The sequence below is a fragment of the Acartia tonsa genome, chromosome 15 (genome assembly GCF_053477335.1).
Source record: "Acartia tonsa isolate MP-2025a chromosome 15, ASM5347733v1, whole genome shotgun sequence".
NCBI classification, from domain to species: Eukaryota; Metazoa; Arthropoda; class Copepoda; order Calanoida; family Acartiidae; genus Acartia; species Acartia tonsa.
Window position 1 is genome coordinate 18,567,113 of NC_137274.1, and position 25,937 is coordinate 18,593,049.

The 25,937-nt window shown below is 34.8% G+C and overlaps 2 protein-coding genes across 5 annotated transcripts in view; both read left to right on the forward strand.

Moving 5' to 3' along the window:
• The window catches only part of LOC145307420 (uncharacterized), a 178,204-nt gene that overhangs the window by 63,908 nt on the left and 88,359 nt on the right, over nt 1–25,937 (forward strand). The gene's annotated exons all lie outside the window — the stretch shown is intronic.
• Nucleotides 19,869–25,937, forward strand: part of LOC145307423 (galactose mutarotase-like) — a 17,856-nt gene continuing 11,787 nt past the window's right edge. For all 4 annotated transcript variants that reach the window (XM_080149859.1, XM_080149860.1, XM_080149861.1 and 1 more), the window contains exons 1-5: nt 19,869–19,991; nt 20,856–20,933; nt 21,318–21,378; nt 22,005–22,105; nt 25,773–25,850. In XM_080149859.1, the coding sequence (XP_080005985.1) occupies nt 19,941–19,991; nt 20,856–20,933; nt 21,318–21,378; nt 22,005–22,105; nt 25,773–25,850 (369 nt within the window). In that variant the 5' untranslated portion in view covers nt 19,869–19,940. The remainder of the gene's footprint in view (nt 19,992–20,855; nt 20,934–21,317; nt 21,379–22,004; nt 22,106–25,772; nt 25,851–25,937) is intronic.

Consider the following 25,937-nt stretch of genomic DNA (forward strand, 5'->3'; position numbering starts at 1 on the left):
TGATTTGCTAATAGTATATGTTTATTAAAGATATTATGTTTATAGTTAATGTAATCATATAAACAACCAGTACATATATGTATGCCTACAACCATGCCTGATTTACGTCACATATTAACACACAGATATTTAATTGCACAGACAAACACTAAAATCCTGGTCCAGAGCTAATGTTATAGCATGTACCTCTTGAATTTATTCAGTTATTTACTAACTCTCCTACCATCAACTTCTCTTTCTGGCTTTAAAAGGTAATGACTTAGTTGTTTGGCATGCATTGTAGTTTAAATTTAGGCCCCTTAGTACTTAGCATGAATTGAGCTCAGGCCTTATGTTAGAACTCTAACACTTAGCACAATTCACTGCTTGGGACTTAGGGCACATTTCTGTCCTACTCTACTTATAATTTTAACACTTATCCTGTAAATATTTCCATACTTAACTTATGCACTTGTGATATAAATACACTTTATAAAAACATTTTCCTTCCTTAATACTTAATATACTTATATGATTCTGATCGAATATCAAAACCAACCATTTATTCTTAGGTTAAAGCAACATAATACTTCGCGTGGGTCTTTTGTTGAGCTTCCACCAGCTCAACCAAATTCGTATTATACTTGTGGGAATAGAGGGTTAAGCATTCTAAACAAGCGAACCGACGATGAGAATGTCTATGTGTATTGCATTAAAATTAGGTTTTAGTAGTACTCATAGAAGAGCGGTCTCCATACCTAAATATGGACAAACGCCCCATTCGCACACACACACTCTCCCATTAGAAATAGCCCCAAAAAAATCCGCTGTGTGACTTTCAAGTCTTCCCTTCTTACAAGGATCGTAGTAGGTGTATGAATATATTACAATTACAAATACTATAAACTTGCTTTTATTTAAAAATGTTATTATGGAGATGTTACACTTTATAATAACCATTAGCATAAAACATAAGAGGGAGAAAGGGTTAAATAACTAAATAATCTCCCCATAGCAACAACCTTGTGAAACCTTTCTATTGGCTATTGGGTCATTGAAAATCAACCAATGGTGTCACTTATATCAACACAGCAAAGTAGCAGAAAATAATTTAGAAGCAGACGAAAGAGGTCTTTGAAAAAGGAAGGAAGGTAGTTGTCTGTATATACATCTATACTATAGATCTGTTTAATAACCCTAAGATTCGCCATTTAAAAAATCAAATAAATAGTACAATTATTTCAATAAAATATAAGATTAAAATGAATCCATGGACTTTCTGATAACAACTTTTTACATATTTTCTTGTAATGTTTAAAAATCAAGGTTTTAGACAAATAGGATGTTTCTCAAAACAAATTACATCTTATTAAGATTATAATTATTGGTTGAAAAATTTAAACACATTGGACTGTTTATTACACTAGTCCCCAAAGCTTTAAATAACGTTTTTATTCGTTGGCTAACGTCCAAACGTTTTAACTACTAATTGTAATCTAAAGAAAGAGTAATTTTGTATATAATCAATGGCGTTGTACATTAATTCATCGGCCATTGTCTTATCCCTTTACATCCCTGTTTGGTTGGTTTAAATTGTAAGCACTGTCCATAAGATTTAATAAGATTTCTATGATTGCAAATTAATAAAATTATCCATTCAGTAGGTTTAAATTAGATAGATATGTATTTCAACATAAGCATACAAAATAATAATAATAAAATATTACACAAATTCACACATTTTTATGCATAGTTTGGTACTTTCATAACCTGGATTGGCCGTTGCATAAGCTGAAAATACCAGTTTGGTTTCAGTATAATTTACAGTCCAATGTCTCCTCCCTCCCTGGCTGTCACTCTACAATTGTTTGCAGTTCGTTTGCCCGACAATTCAAGTTGATATTCGCTTTAATGGATGTTGTCATCCTTGCTTACAAAATATTTTACCTTAGTTGATGCCAATAAAAACTAAAATTTAATTTTTAAAGTTAACGGATTTTTTACTTTTCATTTGACGGATTTTTTTCATTTTTAATGCTTGAAATATCTTCAAATTTTATGTTTAGATAGAACAAGGATTACAACATACATAAAAGCGAAGCTCTGAAATGGTAGGACAAATGAAAATTAACACTTGTAGAGTTTCAGAACTGAATAATATCAGAAAATAAAGTCGTAGCTAAAATCTAATCAGTATTCCAAAAATTAGATCAATCAAATAATAATCACATAAAAATTTGCTGTCAAAAAAGGGAAAAAATCAACATGTTTAAAATGGACATACATGTAACGATTATAGAGTTGCTATTCTTTCTAAATCCTACATAACTACTACAGGAATCGCCATGCAAAGTCTGAAATTGATAAGACAAGAAGAAAAGAGCTAACCGTTACGGACTGACAAACTGACGGACACTAATTATAGAAAGGCTTTGCTTTTAAAAACAAGGATGACAACATCAACATAAGTGAAATTAGACAGACAGACAGACGGACAAATGAATGATAGTATCACATAATTACTTTACAGTCTTTACAAAATTCAATGGTTCTGTCTCAAAATATGTTTGAAATAGTTTTGTTTCAAAGTTAGAATATTCAAAGGCTAAGCTTTTCTAGGGTTAGTCCATATGTACGTCTGTCCAAAATGTCTAGCTCTTATCTTTAGTTCAGGTATGTTAGAGTTGTCCTAACTCTATCAAACTTGACATAATGATTCCTTTAACAGTTAAGTACCATATAAAGTGTACACCTATATAATTTTTTAATTTTTTTTTTATAAAAAAATCTATTTTTATATGATATAATTATCCGGCGTTCTCCTGCTCCCCCCCCCCCCCTCCCCCGACAGAACATCTACTTTAGGTTAGGTTTTAGGCTAGGAAGCCGAGCGCTGCGGCTAGGCAGGCAAGGGTGCCGAGCGCCGCGGCCAGAGTTCATAGTTCATTTTCAAAATTGGAAAAAATATTTCTAAGAGGATATTACCAATTATCCTATTCATCTGAGTTTTATAATACTGATTCTTAGGATAACAAAGCTAAATTTTATAGGCAAAGCTTCTTTTACATCAAGCTCTAGAAATGTAGGTATGTCCTGAAACAACTTTCTTTATTTAATAATTTTTTACTTATAGATTCTCATGGAATTTTAACACTCTGCAAGTCTATAGTTTGTTTCACCTACCCTCTGATTTTAGAGCTTTGATTTTATAGATGATGTCATCCTTGTCTTAACATAAATATAAAATATAATATGCAAGGCATAAATTGTAAAATCACTCTAGGAACTATTATTTCAAAAGCTGTTTCATGTAGAAAGAGAGAGAAAAAATGAAGGAGAAAAGGAAAGAAGAAAGAAAAAAATTAAGATAGAGAAAAAAGAGAGAAGAAGGGGAGAAAAAGAGAGAGAAAAAAAAGAAAGACAGAGAAAAAATAATAAGACAGAAATGAGTGAGAAAGATGAAAAAAGAAAGAAAGACAGAGAGTAAGAAAGTGGGAATATGACAAATACAGAGAGAGTGACAGATAAAAAAGAAAGAAAAGGCAGTAATAGGAATATTTAAGAAAAAGAAATAAAAATAGAGAGAAAGAAAGACAGGAATAAAAAGAAATCAAAGTAAAAATATACTAGTTTTTTTCTTCAAAGTTGAGCAAAAAACTGATAACGGAGTATTATATTTTTTTTATTGTCTTGGAATTCATTCCTATATATATTAATGAGTGCTTTTCCAATAATCAACAGCAGCACATCTAGTAGTTTTATACAGCTGCTTTTGTGGATTAGGGTTGGTGTGGCTCCAGCTTAGGGTTCCTGTTGCTGAGGGTAGAGAATGACTAAACTACATAACTTTTGTGTCACTTTAGAGGAAGACGATTCCCTTTTCTCCCATCTCTTTTGAAGAGATTTTCTTTCTCCCTTCCCTTTTTCTTTTCCGAAATGTATATGACGTCACATGAATCGTTTTCCTCAAAAGTGACACAAAAGTTATGTAGTTTATTCTTTCTCCTGAGGATAATATATGTAGATAGAGTATGGTTTAGGGCAGATGCAGATTTTAGTGACAGATTTGTTCTCTAAGCCCCAGGAAAGCTCTCTCGAATATGCGCAGCTGGAACTTCAGCTGGAGAATGGCTGACAGGCAGTCTGAGGCTTATTTGGGTACCTGAGCCACGCAGCTTGTTTATGAGGCTTTTACATGCAAGGCTGCACATGTGAGGGTGGCTATACGGGTGGCTTTCATATAATTCAACTAGTCTTCCTTTTTTTCTTTGATTAAACCTCTAACCGTGAGGCAGGGATCGGCAGCCGCGCGCAAGCCGCATGTAAGCCTCAGTGAAATTGTCATTTTATCACTATAAAATTCAACTGGATGTTTAAAACTGCTCTTTAGCAGACAATCTTTCTTTCTGAAATTTATTTTTCTGCTCACAAGCAAGTTTAAAACTGAGACTTAAGTGCAGCTGAGGCGCGGCTGCCGAACCCTGCCCTGAGGAACCTATGCTTTGGTAATAAACTAAGAAAAAATATAAAACAAGGGTTTATCATGGAGAGGTTGTTGGTGCTTAAATTGACAAACTAAAAATATTTATGGAGAAGCTTTGCTGCTAAAATTTTAATGTATGATGTTTGAATTTTTTGTTTAGGAAGTAGACTTCTTATCAATTAAGCTTGAATTCTTTTATTTTTATTTATACTTGCGGATACGCCCCTAGAGGCTTCTAGTGGCACTTTAAATTGTTTTTTTTTATATTTTAAATATGTCTATGTTGCATTTGACATTTATGTTTTGTTGAACTCTCTTTATAAAATCGAGAAACGTAAAAAAATTCTCTTGGGAGGGTGGTGGTAGCCTCCCCCAAAATAGTTATAAACCTTCCCAGGACCTATGGGAGTCTACCCTGTTAAGGAGAACCCGATCGGTTCAGGTGTTAGCGAGATCCTTTGGTACAAACACACAGACAGACAATATAAAGCTAAACATAAAAACTTTAAAGAGCAATAACTTGTTAAAATCAATAATATTAGAGAAAAATCATCAAACCTTTCTAACATTTTTTTTTTATTTTTCATTTTGTATTATGACTGGCAGAATGAGGATCAAAATAAATTACACTCTAGATGCTTTAAACAACGGGAAAATGTTTTAATACGTTTCAACCACTAATGTTAATCTACAAAAGAGGAAAATTGGTAATTTAATAGTAAGGCCATTGTCTTATCCCTTTAGATACCTGACAAGCTTTTCTTGATTAATTGATTAGCCTAGGAGGGAGAGGACATTGGACTGAAGGACATGCAATTTATCGATCATTGTCCTATCACTTTAGATGCCTCTATTGAGTAACTGTCAAAAAAAGTTTTATTTATAAATCTAAACTTTTGAATGTTGTCATCCTTGTTTTATAATCTTTTTTTAAAAACTGCATATAATTAGTATTGTATTTTCATTCCAATGTATCTTTTAGAAGATCTTCTGAATGTACTTTTTTGCGTTTTTGCGTGTTAAAAAGTAAAAAGTACACTTTTGATTCATGTTACCTTTACTGAACTATGTAGGGGCAGTTGTCTTTCCATCTGAAGAAATAATTTCTCAAATTGAAAATCTTATTATTTCTTTCTTATGTCAAAGTAGACCAATTGCAAAATCTAAAATCTTTTCAAGTACTGAAAATGGAGGTTTAGGAATACCAAAAGTACGATCCTTAGATATTTTAATGTATAAAAAATCTTTATCCATTGTTGATACTTGGTCTTCAGAATTAAAGAATACAAGATACAAGACTGAAAAAAAGCTTCCATTAAATTCAAATCTACTTGAATTTATTTCCTTTCAAAGGAAATTTTTGCTTAAAAACAAAAATTATAAACTAGGATATGAAAAATTAACATCAATTCAATTTGACCCTGGATAAAAATTTTATTCCTACTCTGTCTGTTATTCAGCTCTAGGGTAAATACCTAGGTAAGGGACCAGTCGATAATGATCCTTCATTAATCCTCTGGCGACTCTTAAACCTAACAGGGTCAGAGCTGTCTACTATCAGAATACCCGTCCTTGCCCCACTTATCCTAATTCAGTCTGCCAAGCACATCTTATATGTGATACACTATTTTTTTTGAGGCTTTATTGATGACTGGGCCCAGGGAATACCACAGGATGTAGGTTTTAAATTAAAGGGGCAATACCAAGGTAAGGGACAATTCATCATCTGGCGACCCTTGTACCTAACAGTGTTAATAAAAATGTCTATGCCCCTCCCTTCCTTATTCAGTCTGCCTATCAAATCTTAAATGTGATCCATTATTATTTTATGAAGACGTAAATTATGACTGAACAAAGGGAATGTCACAGTATGTAAAAAATCTTTTCTTATAACCAATGTAATTTTGATATAATATTCTTTAATATATGTGTACATAAATGATTTTTATCCATTTTTTTTTAAATATTGTGAATAACTTTTAAAATAATACTGATATACTTTAAATGTAATTTTGTATGTAAATGATAAAGACAAATACAGAATCAAATAATAATAACTTTTAAGAATCCACCTCTAATTAAAGAGTGGATTATAGCCCTCTATCTTTTACACATAGAAAATTGGATAGAAAACAAGTGAAGGTATAGGGGACATTCAACCTATACCTTTGTTTGTTCTTTATTTGAGAGATTTGCTTTTATGCAGAGAGAGAGAAGGGTCAATGGGCTGCTTATTACACTAGTCCCCAAAGCTTTACAATAACGTAGCTTATTTGTTGCCTTAACAACTTTGGGGACTTTTAATGGATTTTGATTTGTTGTTTTTTTAAGTTGAGAGTCAAACGTTTCAACCAAAAATTGTAATCTACAGAAGGGGTAATTTTATTTATTAATAATGGAGATTTGCATCAATTTATCGGCCATTGTCTTATCTCTTTAGATCCCTGCCTTTTATAATTGTTGTAATACTTGTTATTTTAAAACAAGGCCATAAAAGGGAGTGGGGACAAAACCGCGACAAACAAAACCGCGACAGGAACAAAACCGCGACATAACAAAACTGCGACAGGGACAAAACCACGACAGTGACAAAACCGCGACAGTGACAAAACCGCGACATTGCAAAAAAAATCTATAATAAAAAAATCTTAATGCTAGAAGGTCATTGCTGCAGAGCTCGGCCCCCTGGCCTGCCTAGCCGCGGGCGCTCGGTCCCATTGCCTATAACCTAACCTAACCTAACCTATATGTTTGAATGTTTAATGTACATTAACTTATTTATAGTTTAGAATTTCGTGGATTTTACAAAAAGTGGTTGGTAGATTTTTTTCAAATTTTTCAAATTTTTTTTTCACAATATTTAGGTTAGGTTAGGTTATGGGCAAGGGGGCCGAGCGCCCGCGGCTAGACAGGCCAGGGGGCCGAGCGCTGCGGCCATGTATTTTTACAAAAAAAATCCTACATAGTTATATTTTTGTTATTGTCGCGGTTTTGTCACTGTCGCGGTTTTGTTATGTCGCGGTTTTGTCCCTGTCGCAGTTTTGTTTGTCGCGGTTTTGTCCCCACTCCCATAAAAGATCATAACACGAATAAATCGGTATACATAGAAAATTATACTACCTTACATATATTAAGTGTATTGGTTGAAATGTTTAGACATTGGCAGTTTGAACCAACCAATCAAGATATAATAAAAGTTTTAAAACCAATGAGAGAACATGTTTAATGTTAATAAAAACTTTGGGTACCAGTGTAATTTAGAGTCCTCTCCCACGCTTCAATCACATTTTTAAGTTTTTGTCCATTGAAAAAAAAGGAAATTTTTTATTACATTTTAACTTTTTTTCCTTGGGCCATATGTCTTAATAGCCTAAAACCTGACCTGGATCACTGCTAAAATTGTCTAAAAATTGTGAATGAAATTGAAAGCCTTTTGAGTATCAAGATTTGATACTCCAAAGGTCCCAACTGTGCATTGTAATAAGTTTGTGCCAGACATAGCAGCACTTTAGATTTAAGATTGCCCCTTGAGGATGATCCGCAGCCTCCAGCCTAGCCTGGTGATGGATGCATTCTTGGTGGACCATCAAGCACAATTCTTCATTAATATGACTACCCCCACCTCTATAGTGAACTGCGACTTTGAGGCCCACGCAACCAACCACCCAGCATTGTTCATGGCGGCTGACCCGGCCGCGGCAACGCTGCCCAGGGTGTCGGCCAGGGACGTGGATGTCCCCCTCCAGGCCCAGATACATGCGGCCTACATCGGATTCACCCTGGAGACTCGGATGCAGAGCGCAGCCGCAGAAGAGGTGGCGGCAAATTGTTGGAAGCTCCAGCAGCTGGACCCGGCGCACCCGGTGCGCGTCCAGGGGAGCACGTTCTCCATCTTGAGGGGAGATGTGTTGCTCCAGCTTACCTGCCAACGAAACAAGTATGTGGTGCGGGAGAGCAACGAGTGCTGGGACAAAGTGCTGGTAGAGCCCACCGGATTTGTAGATGCCGTGACAAAAGTGTACAGCAGCCACGCCACCAAGATTCCCTGTTCCTCCACCTACCCCTTAACTGTGCACGTCAAGGAGGGGTGGATAGAGCTAACTCCAGCCCCTAAGAAGAGGCCAACCCCCCTGGAGACGCCCAAGCAGCTGCTGACCGAGCCCCTGCATGACTTTAGCTCGGGAGGGTTGTATTCCCAGGCCGAGCTGAATGATTGGCAGCAGCTACTGTCGTTCCCGGCATACAAGGCCGCCATGCTGACCGGCCTATCGTACGGCTCCTGCGTCCAGCAGGGAAGCTGCTCAGCCACAGGAGACCATGGCATTGTATCCTACAACATCGACAGACTGGCGGAGGAAGGGGAGGGAACCCTGGACCTCTGGGCTGGCTTCAGACAGGCCATCCATGAATGGGGAGATGGCGCAGCCATACTGTGTTTGTTGCTGTTGACCCTCAAGATACTGGGGGACTTGACCATTATCTTCCTGGAGGCAGCACAAGGAGGTGGCCTGGCACCCGCTGGCACCAAGCTACAGACTCAACAGAAGCCGGCCTCTACCTTCTACCCCATGCTGGGAGCTCATCAACTTTGAGAGCCTGCAAACCACCACTAGGATTCCATTGAATTGTTAACCCCTGTAAATAACAGTCCCTACACCCCTGAGGCCAATAAGGCCAACCGTCCATGAACACCTCCCCCCCCTTCACCGTTAGGGTGGGGGAGCCGTTTCCCAAGGAAACCCCATTTCTTGCACAAGGAAAGCTGAAGGCCTCAACCACTGTCGGAAGTCTGGCGGTGCAGAAAAAAAACCCCAGCCTTCCGAGGGGAGAGTTGTGGTATTCAGCAACCCTGGGCCATGCTGCATGGCAACCCTGACCCCAACTCGTAGGAGGGCTGAGAGACCTCCCCCGAGTAACGGAGGGATGGGTACACCTGACCCCTCCCCCATACTTTAAAATTGATTATAGTTTGACAGCCGCATTATGGTTAATCTGATTTGCTTGGTTCCCCACCCCTTTCCAGGGATGGGGGATAAATGTTGTCCATTTTGTTTATTGCATGTATATCTATATTTAACCTTTGATTTAGTATTAATTATTCCAATCTGTGTATTGATTATTTGTTGTATTATAAATCAGTAACCTTTAGACTCTGAATAAAGTAACACCTAAGTAAATTCTGTTTGTTATTTGGTGATATATAGAGAAGACCAGCTTCTCTATAATTATATGTGTCCACGTCTGTTCGCACTGCCGTAATCCTGAACTTGGGAAGCGGCTGATAAACCGAGGCCGCTACCACAATATAACGTTATTTGCAAATTCACAGCCACTTTAACACAAAATCAAAAGTGTTTTGAAAATTATGTTATTGTTGTTTATTTCTGTACAAAAAATATTTTAAAATATACCTGATATGTGTCCTATTTTACTTATTCTGGGCCTACCTAAAAAAGCCGGGACTCAAACTGGGTGCACCTGACGCTATATTCATGTTAACAAACATTGTTTGCATTGAAGAAATATTTACATAGACGTTGATTTTATTAAAATATTCCTATCCTAGCTAAAGTTATGAAGATTTATAGATTTTTTTAAAAATTAAAAGATTAGAAGTTAACAGGAGCAAAATTTAAGTTATTACTAAGTTAAAGCAAAAGAAATTACATCATTTCTTCAAATACAAGCTTATTTATTGAAGTTTTGTCCCGATATTTGTCAAAAGATCCCACTGTAAGCCGCCAGATTTTGCTAAACTAAACAGAGGTAAATTATTTTTAAAAATTCGGCTTATGAGGCAAAATTGATTGTGTGAAAAATCCTCCAAAATTACATAAAAATCTATAAAAATTAAATAAAATCATAGAAGGGTCATAAGATTTTATTTCTGTTTCTGGATTTTTATTTGAATTTGGAGGATTTTTCAGACAAATAATTTTGCCTTACCAGCAAGTAGCAAGCAAAATTTTTAAAAAAGAATCCACCTCTGATCTGCTGCTTTGGTGGAACGTCCAACGTGGGAGCGCTGACGATAGCCAGGGATAAAATCCTTAAATAAAAATAACAGGATATCTATCTGTGTAAGTGTGTGTGTGTGTTTGTGAGCTGATATGGTAAATCCTTTACAGTGAAACATCTTAAATGCCCAAGGAAAGTTAAAAACTATGTTTTGGGAAGATACCCTCTCTCACACACACACACACACACACACACACATACACACACACACACATTCATAATCATATATTAGCTGCAAAAAAAAATACATATTTGATGTATACGAGTTTAGGACCAATAGGGTAATTCTATTTATCAATATGTTGATTTATGAGAAACTAATATATTGTACGTCCTCTTACTCTAAAACAAGGATGACAACATCCTTAAAAGCAAAGCTTATAAAATCATAACGAAGGACAAAGGAACAAATACTATTTTATACCTTGTTGGCCTAGAAATCATTATTACAAAAATCAAATGAACAAGATCATTATATTATACAAAAATTTGTTATTAAATCAGTTTAAAACGGATGTACAGACTTTCTGGTAATGATTATAGAGTTTCTACGCTTCCTAAATGTTATAGGAATCATTATAATAGATTTGTAATCAATAGGACAAATCTCACATGTCCAAATCAAAGAAAAGTGCTGACCGTTACGGATGGGCTGACCCTAATTACAGAAAAGGTTTGCTTTTGAAAAAACTCGAAACCTCTACAAAAAAATGAATTTATCAAAGTAATTTATATCGAATACATGGATATACTGAGAGTCATTGTTCATCCAATGCACACTGGTCTGAAAACGCAGTTTTGGGTCAACAATTCGTTTTCAGCCGTCTTTTGGCCGATTTTAATGCCCAATACAGCAAATTGGGGGTTTTAGGGGTCAGGGAAGCCATTTATGAGAAAAAAAATACATGACCTCAAAGGTCAAAGACCGTTAAAATGACCTTTAAAGTCTGATTTTTGCCGTTCCCGAGGTTTTATTGGACATTTAGGGCTGGAAGGAGTTGTTAAATCAAGAAGACTATGAAATACTTTTTTGTAGACAATTGCATTGGCTAAATATCATGTGAAGTAAAAATTTTTGTAAGTATAACCAGTTTTTCAGTAGCTGCAAATTTCAAATTTTTGCGATTTTTTTTTAATATCTTGATCATTTTATCTATATTGTCTTGATTTAATCCATTTAAAAATCATTTTAATCAATTGTTATTCCTGCATTAAAGGCTATAGCGCGCCAATGAATGCGTTTGTTAATCGTTTATGTTTTGAATTTGTGTATGTATTCTCGGTTATTACTATGTATTGTATAACCTTAGTCTAAGTACACACACACACACACAAGTACTCGCATAGCGTAGCAGACAGACTTACGAAGACTTATATAGAGTAGGCTAAAAGAATAATATCAATTATATGGATATAAAACAATAAAATTGACATTTAGAAATTTATTTTAACTAATCTACATGAAATATAACAGATTTTTATACTATTTAGCTATTTCGTATGTTTTCATTTTGTTTCTCAGATATTACTCCGCAAAAATAGATCCTTCCCCCCTCTACGTGCGTCGGAATAATTCTAAATTACAACATCGATGAAATTTAATCGATCTAATAGTTTTTAAGATAATGCAAAAAACGAACAAAACCGGATGCCATATATATCGTGAAATATGAAGCTAATTACAATATCAACAAATTCTCTTTAATAAACATGCGAAAAGCTCAGAGAGTACTCAATAAGAAAATTTTGCCAAAATTACCCTTATCTTAAAAACTGAGAAAAAAAAACACATTTTTGCATTTTGTACCATTTTTTGTCTTATAATAATTTTTGAACTTATATAGGACTTATTTTAGTTGGACAATTTCCAACATGCGGATATTTGATTTTATCAGATTTAAGCAAGTATAGCCAATTTAACTATGTCAATAATACGTTCTTAGATTTTAGAGTTCTGCAGCTTTGGCCCCAAATTATTTCAAAAAACATATTATCAACATGGGTTGATATTTAAAATATAGGTGGCCCAGGATGTCTTTGAAGGCTGGCAGGTCAACTTTTGTCTAAATTGATGGGTAGGAAAAATTGAATTGTTGACCCCTCCGGACCAGTGTGCAATGGGAGGGGGAGGGGATGGGTAAAGTGGGTGAATGCAAGTATCACTTTATCAGCGTACATGAAAATCTGGTGCAACATCCAAGTAATAATTTATAAATTGTTAGAATGGTAAGTTTATTTTTTATTTTTGATGAAGCATAAGATATCGAAAAAGTTTTAGTCCATTTTTTGTGTAAATAAATACCTCAAAAAAGAGATCGTTCAATCTGTTTAGGAGATCTTATAATACACACACATACAGCTTGCTTCTTTATCTTCATTACTAGAGGCTACGCCCCTAGAGGCCTCTTGTGGGAGGAGGAGAGGGGGGGGGGGAGTATACCCTCCACTTTCATGTAAAAAAAGAAAAAACAAATAAAAAATTTCTAGGAGCGATTTCTCTTTGAAGAGTTGAAGTTCCATTCCCAAAAATAGTTATAAACCTTCCAAGGACCTACAAAAAGCTTCACTGTGAAGGAGATCCATATATGTATATATTCGGCAGTTTTAGAGTTCCTTAAAAAACCTTACTACTTTATAACTAGTATTAAATTAATTACCTCTGGTGCTGCGACCACAACATTTTAAATCAACTGCCTAAAAAAATTAGGGGAATGTTTTTTTTTTCGGGGGGGGGGGGGGGTTGTGGCTTTCCCACCCCCCAAGAAAATAGCTTATAACTACCAGTAGATATATATAGAAGAGAAGAATCAAATCAGTTCAGTGGTTACCAAGATCTTAAGGGACAGTCAGACAGACGGACGGACGGACAGAAATCAAGCTACTTTGTATGATAGATAACAATTTAGTTAAATGAAAAAAGAGGGGTTTAACCCTTAACGGTCGGGGGGGCTCCCCCATCCGGTTTTTTCTATCTCATTTTCTGTGTGTGGAAGATAAAGAGCCCAAACTGCTTGACTTTTTGAAGTGTGGGTATGACACATAACTGAGAGTTGGAATTTTTTGAAAATCTCCATCCTGGCGGGCACAGGATGCCAGCAAACCTGGCAGGGTCATCCAGGTAAAGAGAAAAAATATTTTTTTGACTTAAACAAAGCATTTTATCTTACTAAAATACTAAAATATCCTCTTGTAGTACATCCTCATATTAAATACAGGTGTTCGAGTCAATTTTAGATTCCAGGTATGATCCTGCAGGTCCTGATCCTCCAGGTCTCCAGAAATCTTTAAAAGGCTCCTGTGGCCGCAATTTTTGACTTAGAGACTTCAAATTTTAAACTTAAGCTTTTCTTACATGTCTACATGATGTATTAAAATTTCATAAAGATCCGCCGCCGTTTTCCCGCCGACCGCCAACTGCGGCGGCTGACAGCTGCCAAGTACAGCTGCGGCCGCTGAAAATTATATTTTGATATTTCAAATATAAAATTTACATAAAGATAAACATTTTCTGCAAAAAAAATTTTCTTCTAGCTTCAAAAAAAAAAAATTACAGCCGTTTGAAATTTTTAAGTAAAAAAGGACCGAAAAACAAAGGTTGTTAAATAAAAGGGTGAAGGAAGCGAAAATTGACTTTGACTTACTTAAGGTCGGAAATTCATCATAACACAGGGGACTTGCACAAAAAAAAATTTAGCCCTCTAGCTCTAATAGGAACTGAGATAATATGGGGGGGCGTTTAACGCCCCCCCCCCCCCCCCCGACTGATTAAGGTGCGGCAAGGGGCCCGACTGTTAAGGGTTAAGAGAGTCATTTAAATCTAATAGAAAATATGAGATAGACAGTATTAAATGCCGTTTCTCGAAGTCGTACGCAATGTTAGAAGGGTTATACAAATTTCCAAACTCAGTTTTTCGTGATATGAAAAAAATCATCTTTATATCATAGCGAATTAACGAATATCTTTTATCTTATAGAGAAAATCAGTAAATCAAATCGCGAAAACAGAGATCTGAAATTTGCGTCATTTGAGAATTGGCATTTTTTTACAGTCCATCAAATATATAGCTTTCTTTTTTACAAAATTGCAGACAAAACATAATTTTGTTTTTTTTCTGTCTGCTTAGTCTAGTCTGCTTAATTCAGAGAGAGAGGTGAAAATTAGTTGTTTATTAGTCCCCAAAGTTTTGTAATAACGTTTTCTTATTTGTTTGCTTAACAACTTTGGGGACTTTAGTGAATTTTAATTGGTTGGTTAAATAAATAGAGTGTTCAAACGAACTACTAATTTTAATCTACAGAATTGGTGATTTTGTGTATCATTATTGGGGATATACTTCAATTTATCGGCCTTTGTCTTATCCCTTTAGATCGCTGCGTCTGACTGAACTGAGAGAGTGACAACTAAAAATGATTTTTATTAGTAGCTATTTTATTTTGGTGATTATCACTGTCAGTCTGACTTTCATTGAATAATTCTGATTTATATTTTGATATTCATTATTAACTTTTATAACATAATAATTTCATTTTTAGTAGCGAAGCTACTCTATGATTCACTTTGTCTGTCTGTCAGTCCGTAATGCTATGGGGGAAATGGGATTTACTCAGCTCCTATAAAAGATAGAATGCTGAAAGTTTTTGATAATATTTCCATCATTACAGCACAATTTACTATTTACATTTCCCCGATCATTTCATTATTTAAATAATTATTGATATTTTGAGCAACAGATAAAAAAAACCCTTAGTACTTTATATAATATTACTAGTGTTTAGGCCCCTAGAGGCCTCCCTTTTTAAATTTTAGTTAAATCTAATTTTTTTTTTTTTGGGGGGGGGGGGGTGCAGTGGAATTTTTTTCTTGTGGCGATTTTTCTTGGTAGGTTTGTGGTATCCTCCCCAAAAATAGTTATAGGACTTATGAGAAGTTACCCTGTAAGGGAGAATCATATCGATTCAGAGGTTAGCGAGATCCTTTGGTACAAACAAACAGACAAACCTCCTGTTAATTTATTGTAAGGAAATAGTATAGATAAATAGGGTGGTGAAATAATTATTCTCGTATTCATTCAAAAAAAACATTTCATATCTCGTTGATTAGAACTGGTTCTCATCCAAACGAATAAAAATGTATCTTAATTTTTCTAGTATTATCTTATTATATCCAGTTTTCTAAGAATATAAAAATGTACAATCATAAGATTAGAACCTTCGGCATCTTGGGGCTTAAAAATAACTGGCTTCAATCTTAAAATTGTACATTTTATATCTGTGGAAAGCTGCTTATAATACGATGCAAGAAATAACTATTATACTAGAAAAATTATCACAAATACTATTGAATGCTTACATAGAGGAGTATTTAAAGGCAAAGCTTTTCTATAATTAAGGTTGGTCCGTCCGTCTCTACGTCACAGACAGATAGCTCTTGTTCTTAATTTAAAAATGTTAGAATTGTCCTATCGATTCCAAACTTTGCATTGTGATTCCTGTAGAAGTTGGTAGGTACGATTTAGAAAGCTTGACAACTCTATAACCGTTACCAGAATGTCTCTTCGTCCATTTTAAACATTTTTACAACAAATTTTATGTGATATAATTATATGATTGATCTGATTTTTGGAATACTGATTCCTAGGACAACAAAGTACATTGTTATAAGCGAAGCATCTCTATAATCAAGTCCTCAAAATGTAAGTATGTCTTTAAACAATATCCTGTATTTACGTAGTTTTTCAACAAATTTACTTACAATTTTGTTTCTTGTACTTTTATACATTTATATTCTGATTATTCAGTTCAGACACTATACAAGTATTAATGTCCGTTTGTCCTACCGTTTCAGAGCTTCGATTTTATGGATGTTGTCATCCTTGTTTCTATGACAACAAAATTATATATATACATATAATCGATATAAAATTTTTTTCTACAAAACTTCGAAGATTTTTTTCTTTTTGTTTAGAACATTTTTTAGAAATATTTAATTTAAAAAAAAACATTGTTATTGTAAATTGGATTCGTTGTATTATTACTTGGATGTTGCACCAGATTTTTCGTGTACTCTGATAAAGAAATCCTTGCAGCAGGCTAAAAACAACAATACACCCCATCCCATCCCCCCTACTCGATTAACTAACAAATTATTAAACAAGGTTCATATTAGCAATCTGAATTGACAACATATTTTCCCCTGTCAATATATCCACGTATATCTTATATCCATTACTCCTTCCAACTGTTCATTTATCCATTTATATTAATTTCGCGTATTTTCGGAGTAATTCAAACTAGGTCAGCTGAATTTGAGTTTCCGATTGTGTACATAGTTTACTTATCCTTTCTCAATATTTACTACTAGCTAAAAACGCTTCAAACTTTCAAAAAAATCAAAATTTAAAAAAACTAAGATTTTGAATGTATAATGTATAAATCGTTTATACATTATATCGCTTTTCCCTTTGAACGAACACAGTAATAGTGTCTGACTGATTATGACGTAACAAAAAAAATAGCCAATGAGAGGCCGTTATTGACCAATGGTAAAATTTATAGTGGCCTCTCATTGGCTAATTTTTTTTTTTACGTCATAATCAGTCAGACACTATTACTGTGTTCCCTTTGAACGGAGTAGCTGAAAATAGGTTTTGCAATATTCAGGTTATCTGCTGTACAACTTTGGAAATTAGGGAAGAAATATGCAATCAATTTTCAGTTGATCACCAACTATTTACTTAATTCTTTACTAGGAGCGTAGCCTCTAGGGGCATATGTGGATGAGGGAGTGGAATTCATTAACCCAATGTTTTATATTAGATTTTATTAAATAGTAAAAGTAAAAAACCATCCCTCCTCCCCCCTTATATATATTAGTAATTTTTTAATTCAATTCTTTTTAGGGGTGGTGAGATTTTTTTGTAGGGTGATTTCTCTTGGGAGGGTGGTAGTACTCTCCCCCAATATAGTGATAAACCTTCCTAGGACTAATGAGAAGCTACCCTGTAAAGGAGAACCATATAGGCCCCGCTGTTAGCGAGATCCTTCGCTACAAACAAACAGACAAACAGACAGACAAATAGACAAACAGACATCCTGTTACTTTATTATAAGCATTGCCGTTTTCATTTTAGCAGCTTTGATAATCCTTATAATAAAGTAACAGGATGTTTGTCTGTGTGTATGTGTGTTTGTCTGTATGTTTGTACCGATGGATCTCGCTAACCGCTGAACCGATCGGGTTCTCCTAGACAGGGTAGCTTCTCATAGGTCCCAGGAAGGTTTATTACTATTTTCTTGGTTGGTGGGAGACCCCCAACCCCCCAAAAAATAAAAATCACACTCCCCCCCCCAAAAAAAAAGAAACTGGGTTATTAAATTCGACTCTCCCCAAGAGGCCTCTAGGGGAGTAGCCGCTAGTTATCAAATAATTTAAATAAACAAAATAAATTATCTATTATTTTTTTGTGACTAATTCTATATTCAAGTCAGGGATTTACAGGGATTAGACAATGAATAATTAAGTGATGTACATTTCTAATGAATATTAATAAAAATGCACCTTCATAAGCTTGAAATTATGGGTTGAAAAGTCTGAGCCAGTTGATAAAAATTCTTAAAAGTACCCAAAGGTTTCAAGCTTATAAAAGCTTTATAAAACTTTGGATACCAGTATAAAATTTACAGATTACTGATCCCTTTCTCCCTGTATTTCAAATGTGTTTATTTAAAGCAAAGCTTTTTCTCGTATTCATTCGAATCCGGTGGATAAGAACCGGTTCTCATCCATATGAAAAAACTATGTCTAGCATCGTATCATATCCAGATTTCTACGAATATAAAAATGTACAATCATAAGATTAAAACCAGTTTTTTTAGCCCGTGCCTTCGGCACCTCGTGGCTAAAAATACTAGTTTTATTCAAAGTCCTTTAATTACAATGGATGTAGAATAATGTGGATATTATGACAGGGGAAAATTGTCGTCAATTTAGGTTGCTAATATGTAACTCATTTATTGGTTAGTTTGTTTCTCAATGGTCAGGTAAGGAGATGCGGTAAAGTCATAAGGGAGAGGGGTATAATTATATTAGCCAGCTAGGAGAAACATTTGATCAGGGTATGTGAGAATCTCATACAATATCCAGGTATTCTATATATCCATTCACCATTGTTATTACTGATTTCTGAGGGAGGGGACAATGGGCTGTTCATTCCACTAGTCCCCAAAGTTTTATAATAATGTTTTCTTATTCGTTGGCTTAACAACTTTAATTGAATTTTAATTTGTTGGTTTCTTAAGTTGAGTATCCAAACATTTCAACCAATAAGTGTAAATTTCAGAAGTGATAATTTTGTGTATCGTCATTGGTGATGTATATCAATTTATCGGCCATTGTCTTATCCCTTTAGATCCCTGCAAGCATCATATGTCTATTAAATTTGTTTAGTAGAATCCTGTTTCCTATCGAGTAAACAATATTTTTAAAAAAATTATTAATATGTTGTAAATCTTATTTGTAGTAGCGAAGCTAATATAAAACTAGCATATTATGTCTGTAGGTCTATACGTCCAGTTTAAAATTAAGCAAAGATTTTAAGGGATAAGACAATGGACGATAAATTGATGTATAAAATACCCAATCTGTTGATGATAATTTGTACAACCTAATTAAAATTTTATAAAAGTACCCAAAGTTTTAAATTAGGGTCGGTCCGTACATTAGCCTGTCCGTCTGTGTATCCGTCTGATTGTTAAATTAACATAAAATAACAAATGAGAGGCCAGCATAAATTTTACTATTGGTCAATTACAGTTTAAATTGGCAATTCTATCGTATGACGTCATAATCTGTTGAGTTACTTTAATCATCTTCTTTATAATTATGCTTTCTTATTCGTTGGCTTAACAATTTTGGGGGCTTTAGTAAATTTTGATTGGATGGTTCATTATTATGAGTAATCAATCGTTTCAACCACTAATTTTAATCTACAGAAGGGGTAATTTTGTGTGTATTAATAAGGAATAAACATCAATTTATTAGTCATTGCCTTATCCCTTTATATCCCTAAATAGATCCAAATTCTTAATATAATTTGTTTATAATAAAAATGACTTCTATACCCGAGGATATTTTGGTTGATTGGACATTGGGCTGTTTATTTCACTAGTCCCCAAAGTTTTACAATAATGTATCTTTTTCGTTGGCTCAACAATTTTAAGGGCTTTAGTGAATTTTGATTAATTGGTTCATTATTTTGAGTGTTCAATCGTTTTGACCATTAACTTTAATCTACAGAAGGGGTAATTTTGCTCATTATCATTTGAGGTGTACATCAATTTATTAGTCATTGTCTTATCCCTTTAGATCCCTTATAGCCTAGGTCCCAATTCTTAATATATTTGTTATTGTTTAAATGATTTATTCATCTTTTGAAAAAAATCATACGCATTTAGAATAAAAATGACTTCAATAACTGAGGATGTTTTTGGAAGCCTGGAAGATGGCAGACAGGTAAGTGGAATAGTTATTTATCACATTATATTATAGACAGCTTTTTGTTGATATTAAAATGAAAATTTATATGATTAAAGCCAGTTTTGTTAGCCGGGGACTTTTTTTATATTTGTAGAAAATTGTCTGTAATTTGATGCTATACATGATTTTTCTGTATGAACCGGTTTTAATCCATTGGGTATTAATTGGTTTTGAAGCCATACTGGAAATATTATTATATAGGGTATAAGGTAAAGGGATCTTGGACAAAGTAGCCTCTGGACAAAGTAGCCTCGGGACATTTACTTAAGGAAAGTAGCCTCTTAAGGAAAATAGCCTCAACTAATTCTGGCCTGACTTGCCGCGGGCGCTAGGCTCCTTGGCCATATAACCTAACCTAACCTTACCTAAAAATTGTAAAAATCTACCAACTACTTTTTGTAAAATCCACGAAATCCTAAACCACCTATGTATTAACAGTTGAGAATATCAAATGTACATTAGGTTAGGTTAGGTTAGTTATAGGCAAGGGGGCCGAGCGGCCGCGGCTAGGCAGAACAGGGGGGCCAAGTGCTGCACCCATGACCTTTATTAACAGTGAAGGCTACTTTCCTTAGGAGGCTATTTTTTCCAGAGGCTACTTTGTCCGGGTGCTACTTTGTTCGCAGGCTACTTTGTCCGGGTGCTACTTTGTCCGGAGGCTACTTTGTCAGAGGCTACTTTGTCCTGAGGCTACTTTGTCCGAGGCTACTTTGTCCTAGGCTACTTTGTCCAAGATCCAGGTAACGTAGAAGGAAAGGTAAAATATTGCTCTGAAACAATAATAATTTATTTTAGAAAGTAATGTCAACTAATTTTGTTAAATTGTCTTCATCTATTTAGATTACAAGATATACCCTGTGTAGAGGAGATCTTAGTGTACAAATTATCAACTATGGAGCTACCATAACCTCTCTTAAGGTAAATATGAACGAGTATAGTCCCTTTCTTTGCAATGCACCTTAAGGGGCGATTCTTCGTATTTTTCACAGTAGTAGTATTTTCTCCTATTTTTAGCCCCTGCGGGGCCAATTGCCTAACCCTGTGGGGCAATCTTCTAACCCAATATAACCTAAAACCTAACCTATAAAAAGCCATTTTAAAAATACGACGAAACGTCCCTTAAGGGGCATCGCCATGGAAGGGACTATTCCCATAATAACTAACAAGGATAATAACATCCATAAAAGCAAAGCTCTTAAATGGCAGGACAAACAAACATTTACACTTATAGCGTGTCTGAAAAAGCAGAATATAAATGTAAAATAAAAAAAATTAATTGTGCTTCATCATCTCTTTGTTTAGGTTGGAGATATTGACATATTACTTGGCTTTGACAACATTGAGGGTTATCAGAGTAAAACAGGTATTTTTAATATTTATTTCTGAGAAATGAAAACTGGTTTGGGGCAGGGAGTGAGGGGATATTTGGCTGTTTATTACAATAGTTCCCAAAGTTTTATCATAGCATTTTTCTATTCGTTTGCTTAATAACTTTAGGAATTTTGAATTTTGATTGGTTAGTTGATCAAGTTGAGTGTTAAAACATTTCAACCACTAATTCTAATCCACAGTAGGGGTAATTTTTTGTATCTATCATCATTGGAGATGTATATCAATTTTTCACCCATTGTATTATCCCTATTGGAATGACAGACGAAAAGACTTCTGATATATTGACAGAAGGACTGATGAACATACTGACAAACAACGGATCCACAAACAAGTCATGATTGATTGATTGACACCTTTTTTTTTGGGGGGGGGGGACATAAGAAAAGGTAAATAAAAATGCATTCTGTAAAAATTGCTTCATGATCCCTTTAAGGCGGAAGAAATCCATACATGGGAGCTGTGATGGGCAAATAAGTTTGATTTACCAAAGAGGGAGAGATGTGACAATGGACTGTTTATTGCATTAGTCCCCAAAGTTTTATTGCAATGTTTTCTTATTCATTAACTTAATAATTTTGGGGAATTTACCCATTTAAGGTGGTAGAAATCCATACATGGGAGCTGTGATTGGTCGTGTTGGTAACAGGATAGCTGAGGCCAAGTTTACTCTGGATGGAAAGGAATATGTTCTGGCTCAGGTAAATTTTTTTTTCCAGTATCTCTTAGTAACCGTTTAATATCTGGTGTATCAGAACAGGTTTAGAACCAGATAGCTGAGTCCAAGTTTACTCTGAATGGAGAGGAATATGTTCTGGCATAGGTAATTTTTTTCCAGTATTGCTTTGAAACCGATTAATATCCGGTTGATTATAACCGGTTCTCAGTCATATTATCCGCATAATATCCATGGAAAGCTGACTATAATCCTCTTTCCTGCATATGATATCCGCAGAAAGCTGTTTATAATACGAATAATAAGCTGTTGGTAATAGGATAGCTGAGGCCAAGTTAACTCTGGATGGAAAGGAATATGTTCTGGCTCAGGTAAATTTTTATTGCCCAGTATTGCTTCAAAAGCATTTAATATCTGGTTGATTATATGTTCTAGCTCAGGTAAATATGTTCTGGCTCAGATAGATATGTTCTGGCTCAGGTAAATATGTTCTAGCTCAGGTAAATATGTTCTAGCTCAGATAAATATGTTCTAGCTCAGGTGAATATGTTCTGGCTCAGGTAAATATGTTCTGGCTCAGGTAAATATGTTCTAGCTCAGGTAAATATGTTCTAGCTCAGGTAAATATGTTCTGGCTCAGGTAAATATGTTCTAGCTCAGATAAATATGTTCTAGCTCAGGTAAATATGTTCTGGCTCAGGTAAATATGTTCTAGCTCAGATAAATATGTTCTAGCTCAGGTAAATATGTTCTGGCTCAGGTAAATATGTTCTGGCTCAGGTAAATATGTTCTAGCTCAGGTAAATATGTTCTAGCTCAGGTAAATATGTTCTGGCTCAGGTAAATATGTTCTAGCTCAGATAAATATGTTCTAGCTCAGGTAAATATGTTCTAGCTCAGATAAATATGTTCTAGCTCAGGTAAATATGTTCTGGCTCAGGTAAATATGTTCTAGCTCAGATAAATATGTTCTAGCTCAGGTAAATATGTTCTGGCTCAGGTAAATATGTTCTAGCTCAGATAAATATGTTCTAGCTCAGGTAAATATGTTCTAGCTCAGGTAAATATGTTCTAGCTCAGGTAAATATGTTCTAGCTCAGGTAAATATGTTCTAGCTCAGGTAAATATTTCTGGCTCAGGTAAATATGTTCTAGCTCAGGTAAATATGTTCTAGCTCAGATAAATATGTTCTAGCTCAGGTAAATATGTTCTAGCTCAGATAAATATGTTCTAGCTCAGGTAAATATGTTCTGGCTCAGGTAAATATGTTCTAGCTCAGGTAAATATGTTCTGGCTCAGGTAAATATGTTCTGGCTCAGGTAAATATGTTCTAGCTCAGGTAAATATGTTCTAGCTCAGGTAAATATGTTCTAGCTCAGGTAAATATGTTCTAGCTCAGGTAAATATGTTCTAGCTCAGATAAATATGTTCTAGCTCAGGTAAATATGTTCTGGCTCAGGTAAATATGTTCTAGCTCAGATAAATATGTTCTAGCTCAGGTAAATATGTTCTGGCTCAGGTAAATATGTTCTAGCTCAGATAAATATGTTCTAGCTCAGGTAAATATGTTCTAGCTCAGGTAAATATGTTCTAGCTCAGGTAAATATGTTCTAGCTCAGGTAAATATGTTCTAGCTCAGGTAAATATGTTCTGGCTCAGGTAAATATGTTCTAGCTCAGGTAAATATGTTCTAGCTCAGGTAAATATGTTCTAGATCAGGTAAATAGGATTGCTGAGGCAAAGTTTACTCTAGATGGAAAGGAATATGTTCTGGCTCAGGTAAATTATTTTTTCCAGTATTGCTTTGAAACTGATTAATATCCGGTTGATTATAACCAGTTCTCAGCCATATTATCTGCATAATATCCATGGAAAGCTGTCTTTAATCATCTTTCCTGCACAACATACATTCGAGCTGTGATTGGTCGTGTTGGTAATAGGATTGCTGAGGCCAAGTTTACTCTGGTTTGAAAGAAATATGTTCTTGATCAGGTAATTGTTTTCCCAGTATTACTTTGAAACTGATTAATATCCGGTTGATTATAACCAGTTCTCAGCATATTATCCATGGAAAGCTGTCTATAATCATCTTTCCTGCACAACATACATTCGAGCTGTGATTGGTCGTGTTGGTAATAGGATTGCTGAGGCCAAGTTTACTCTGGTTTGAAAGAAATATGTTCTTGATCAGATAATTTTTTTCCCAGTATTACTTTGAAACCGATTAATATTCTGTGGATTAGAACCAGTTTTCAGCCATACTATCCGCAGTAAGCTGTCTATAATACAAATAATAAGCTGTTGTTAATAGGATAGCTGAGGCCAAGTTTACTCTAGATGGAAAAGAATATGTTCTGGCTCAGGTTATTTTTTTTCCAGTATTGCTTTGAAACCGATTAATATCCTGTGGATTAGAACCAGTTTTCAGCGCGGTAAGCTGTCTATAATACAAATAATAAGCTGTTGTTAATAGGATAGCTGAGGCCAAGTTTACTCTGAATGGAAAAGAATATGTTCTGGCTCAGGTCAACTTTTCTTTTCCAGTATCACTTCATTAACGTTTAATATCTGGTAGATTAGAACTGAATTGGGTTAGGTGATTGCCCAACATGGTTAGAGCCCCCCGCAGGGGCTAGAAATAGGAAAAAAGCTACTTTGAAAAATACAAAGAATTGCCCCTTAAGGTGCGTTGCCACGAAAGGGACTATACCCAGTATCCTACTAGTTACATACCCTCGCCTATTTTTGAGTCATATAATTTGTGGTGCTCTCCAGCCTGGTATAAAGGTATTTGTTGGTATAATGTACTTGATTATCAGGAGTCCAATCTTTATAACAATCTCCCTTCTTACACAACTTGGGTGAGAGTGCATAAATATGCACAAATGCCGCTATTCATTTTATAATAATGAATCCAATGGTCTTAGTGGTGGCTTAATTGGATGTATTAAAATTAGTAGCTTGCAATTGCTAAACTACTTAGGGTCATAAAAGACCCAATGCTGCTCATTGTATCATTAAATGTTAGTTGTAACGGTAAATATTATATTATGTGTAAAACCATGTACAAAGGCCGCTTTACATTTTAAGAATAATGGACCGAACGATCTCCTTTGTATTGATAGATATTATCTAATGCTTCCTTTAATCCACAAGATTTTGCGGCATTTGCTCTGTAGACCCATTCATAAATGCCCCTTTTTAAAAGCAAATCTTTTAAATAGTTAGGGACAGTCCAAAACCGTTAGCTCTTTTTGTTAATTTGGACAGGTAAGAATTGTCCTATCTCTTTCAAACTTTGCATCATGATTTATGTACGATATAAAAAGCGTAGCAACTCTATAATTGTTTTAAGAATATCAGAAAATGTCCATTTATAATATGTTGATTATTTTTCATTTGATTTAATTATCCTATTTATCTGATTTTTGGAATACTGATTCCTAGGACAACAAAGTACAGTGTTATAAGCAAAGTATCTATATAATCATGTCCTAAAAATGTAAGTATGTCCTTAACAGTATCCTGTATATTTAAGTAATTTTACTACATATTCACTTGCAATTTTACTTATACATTATTATTCTGCTTATTCAGTTCTGTCATATTACAAGTGTCAATGTTCATTTGTCCTTCCTTTTTATTTTACAGCTTCGCTCTTATGGATGTTGTCATCCTTGTTTTTTTTTTAGAATAATGGACCGAACGCTCTTCATGGTGGTCTAGTGGGGTTTGACAAAGTGATGTGGAGAGGGAACATTGTGAACCAGGCAGACACACTTGAACATACATTAGTAAAATATGATTGACCCGTGATTGTGGCTCAACATGTAGGTGATAGGTTCGAATCTCAGCTG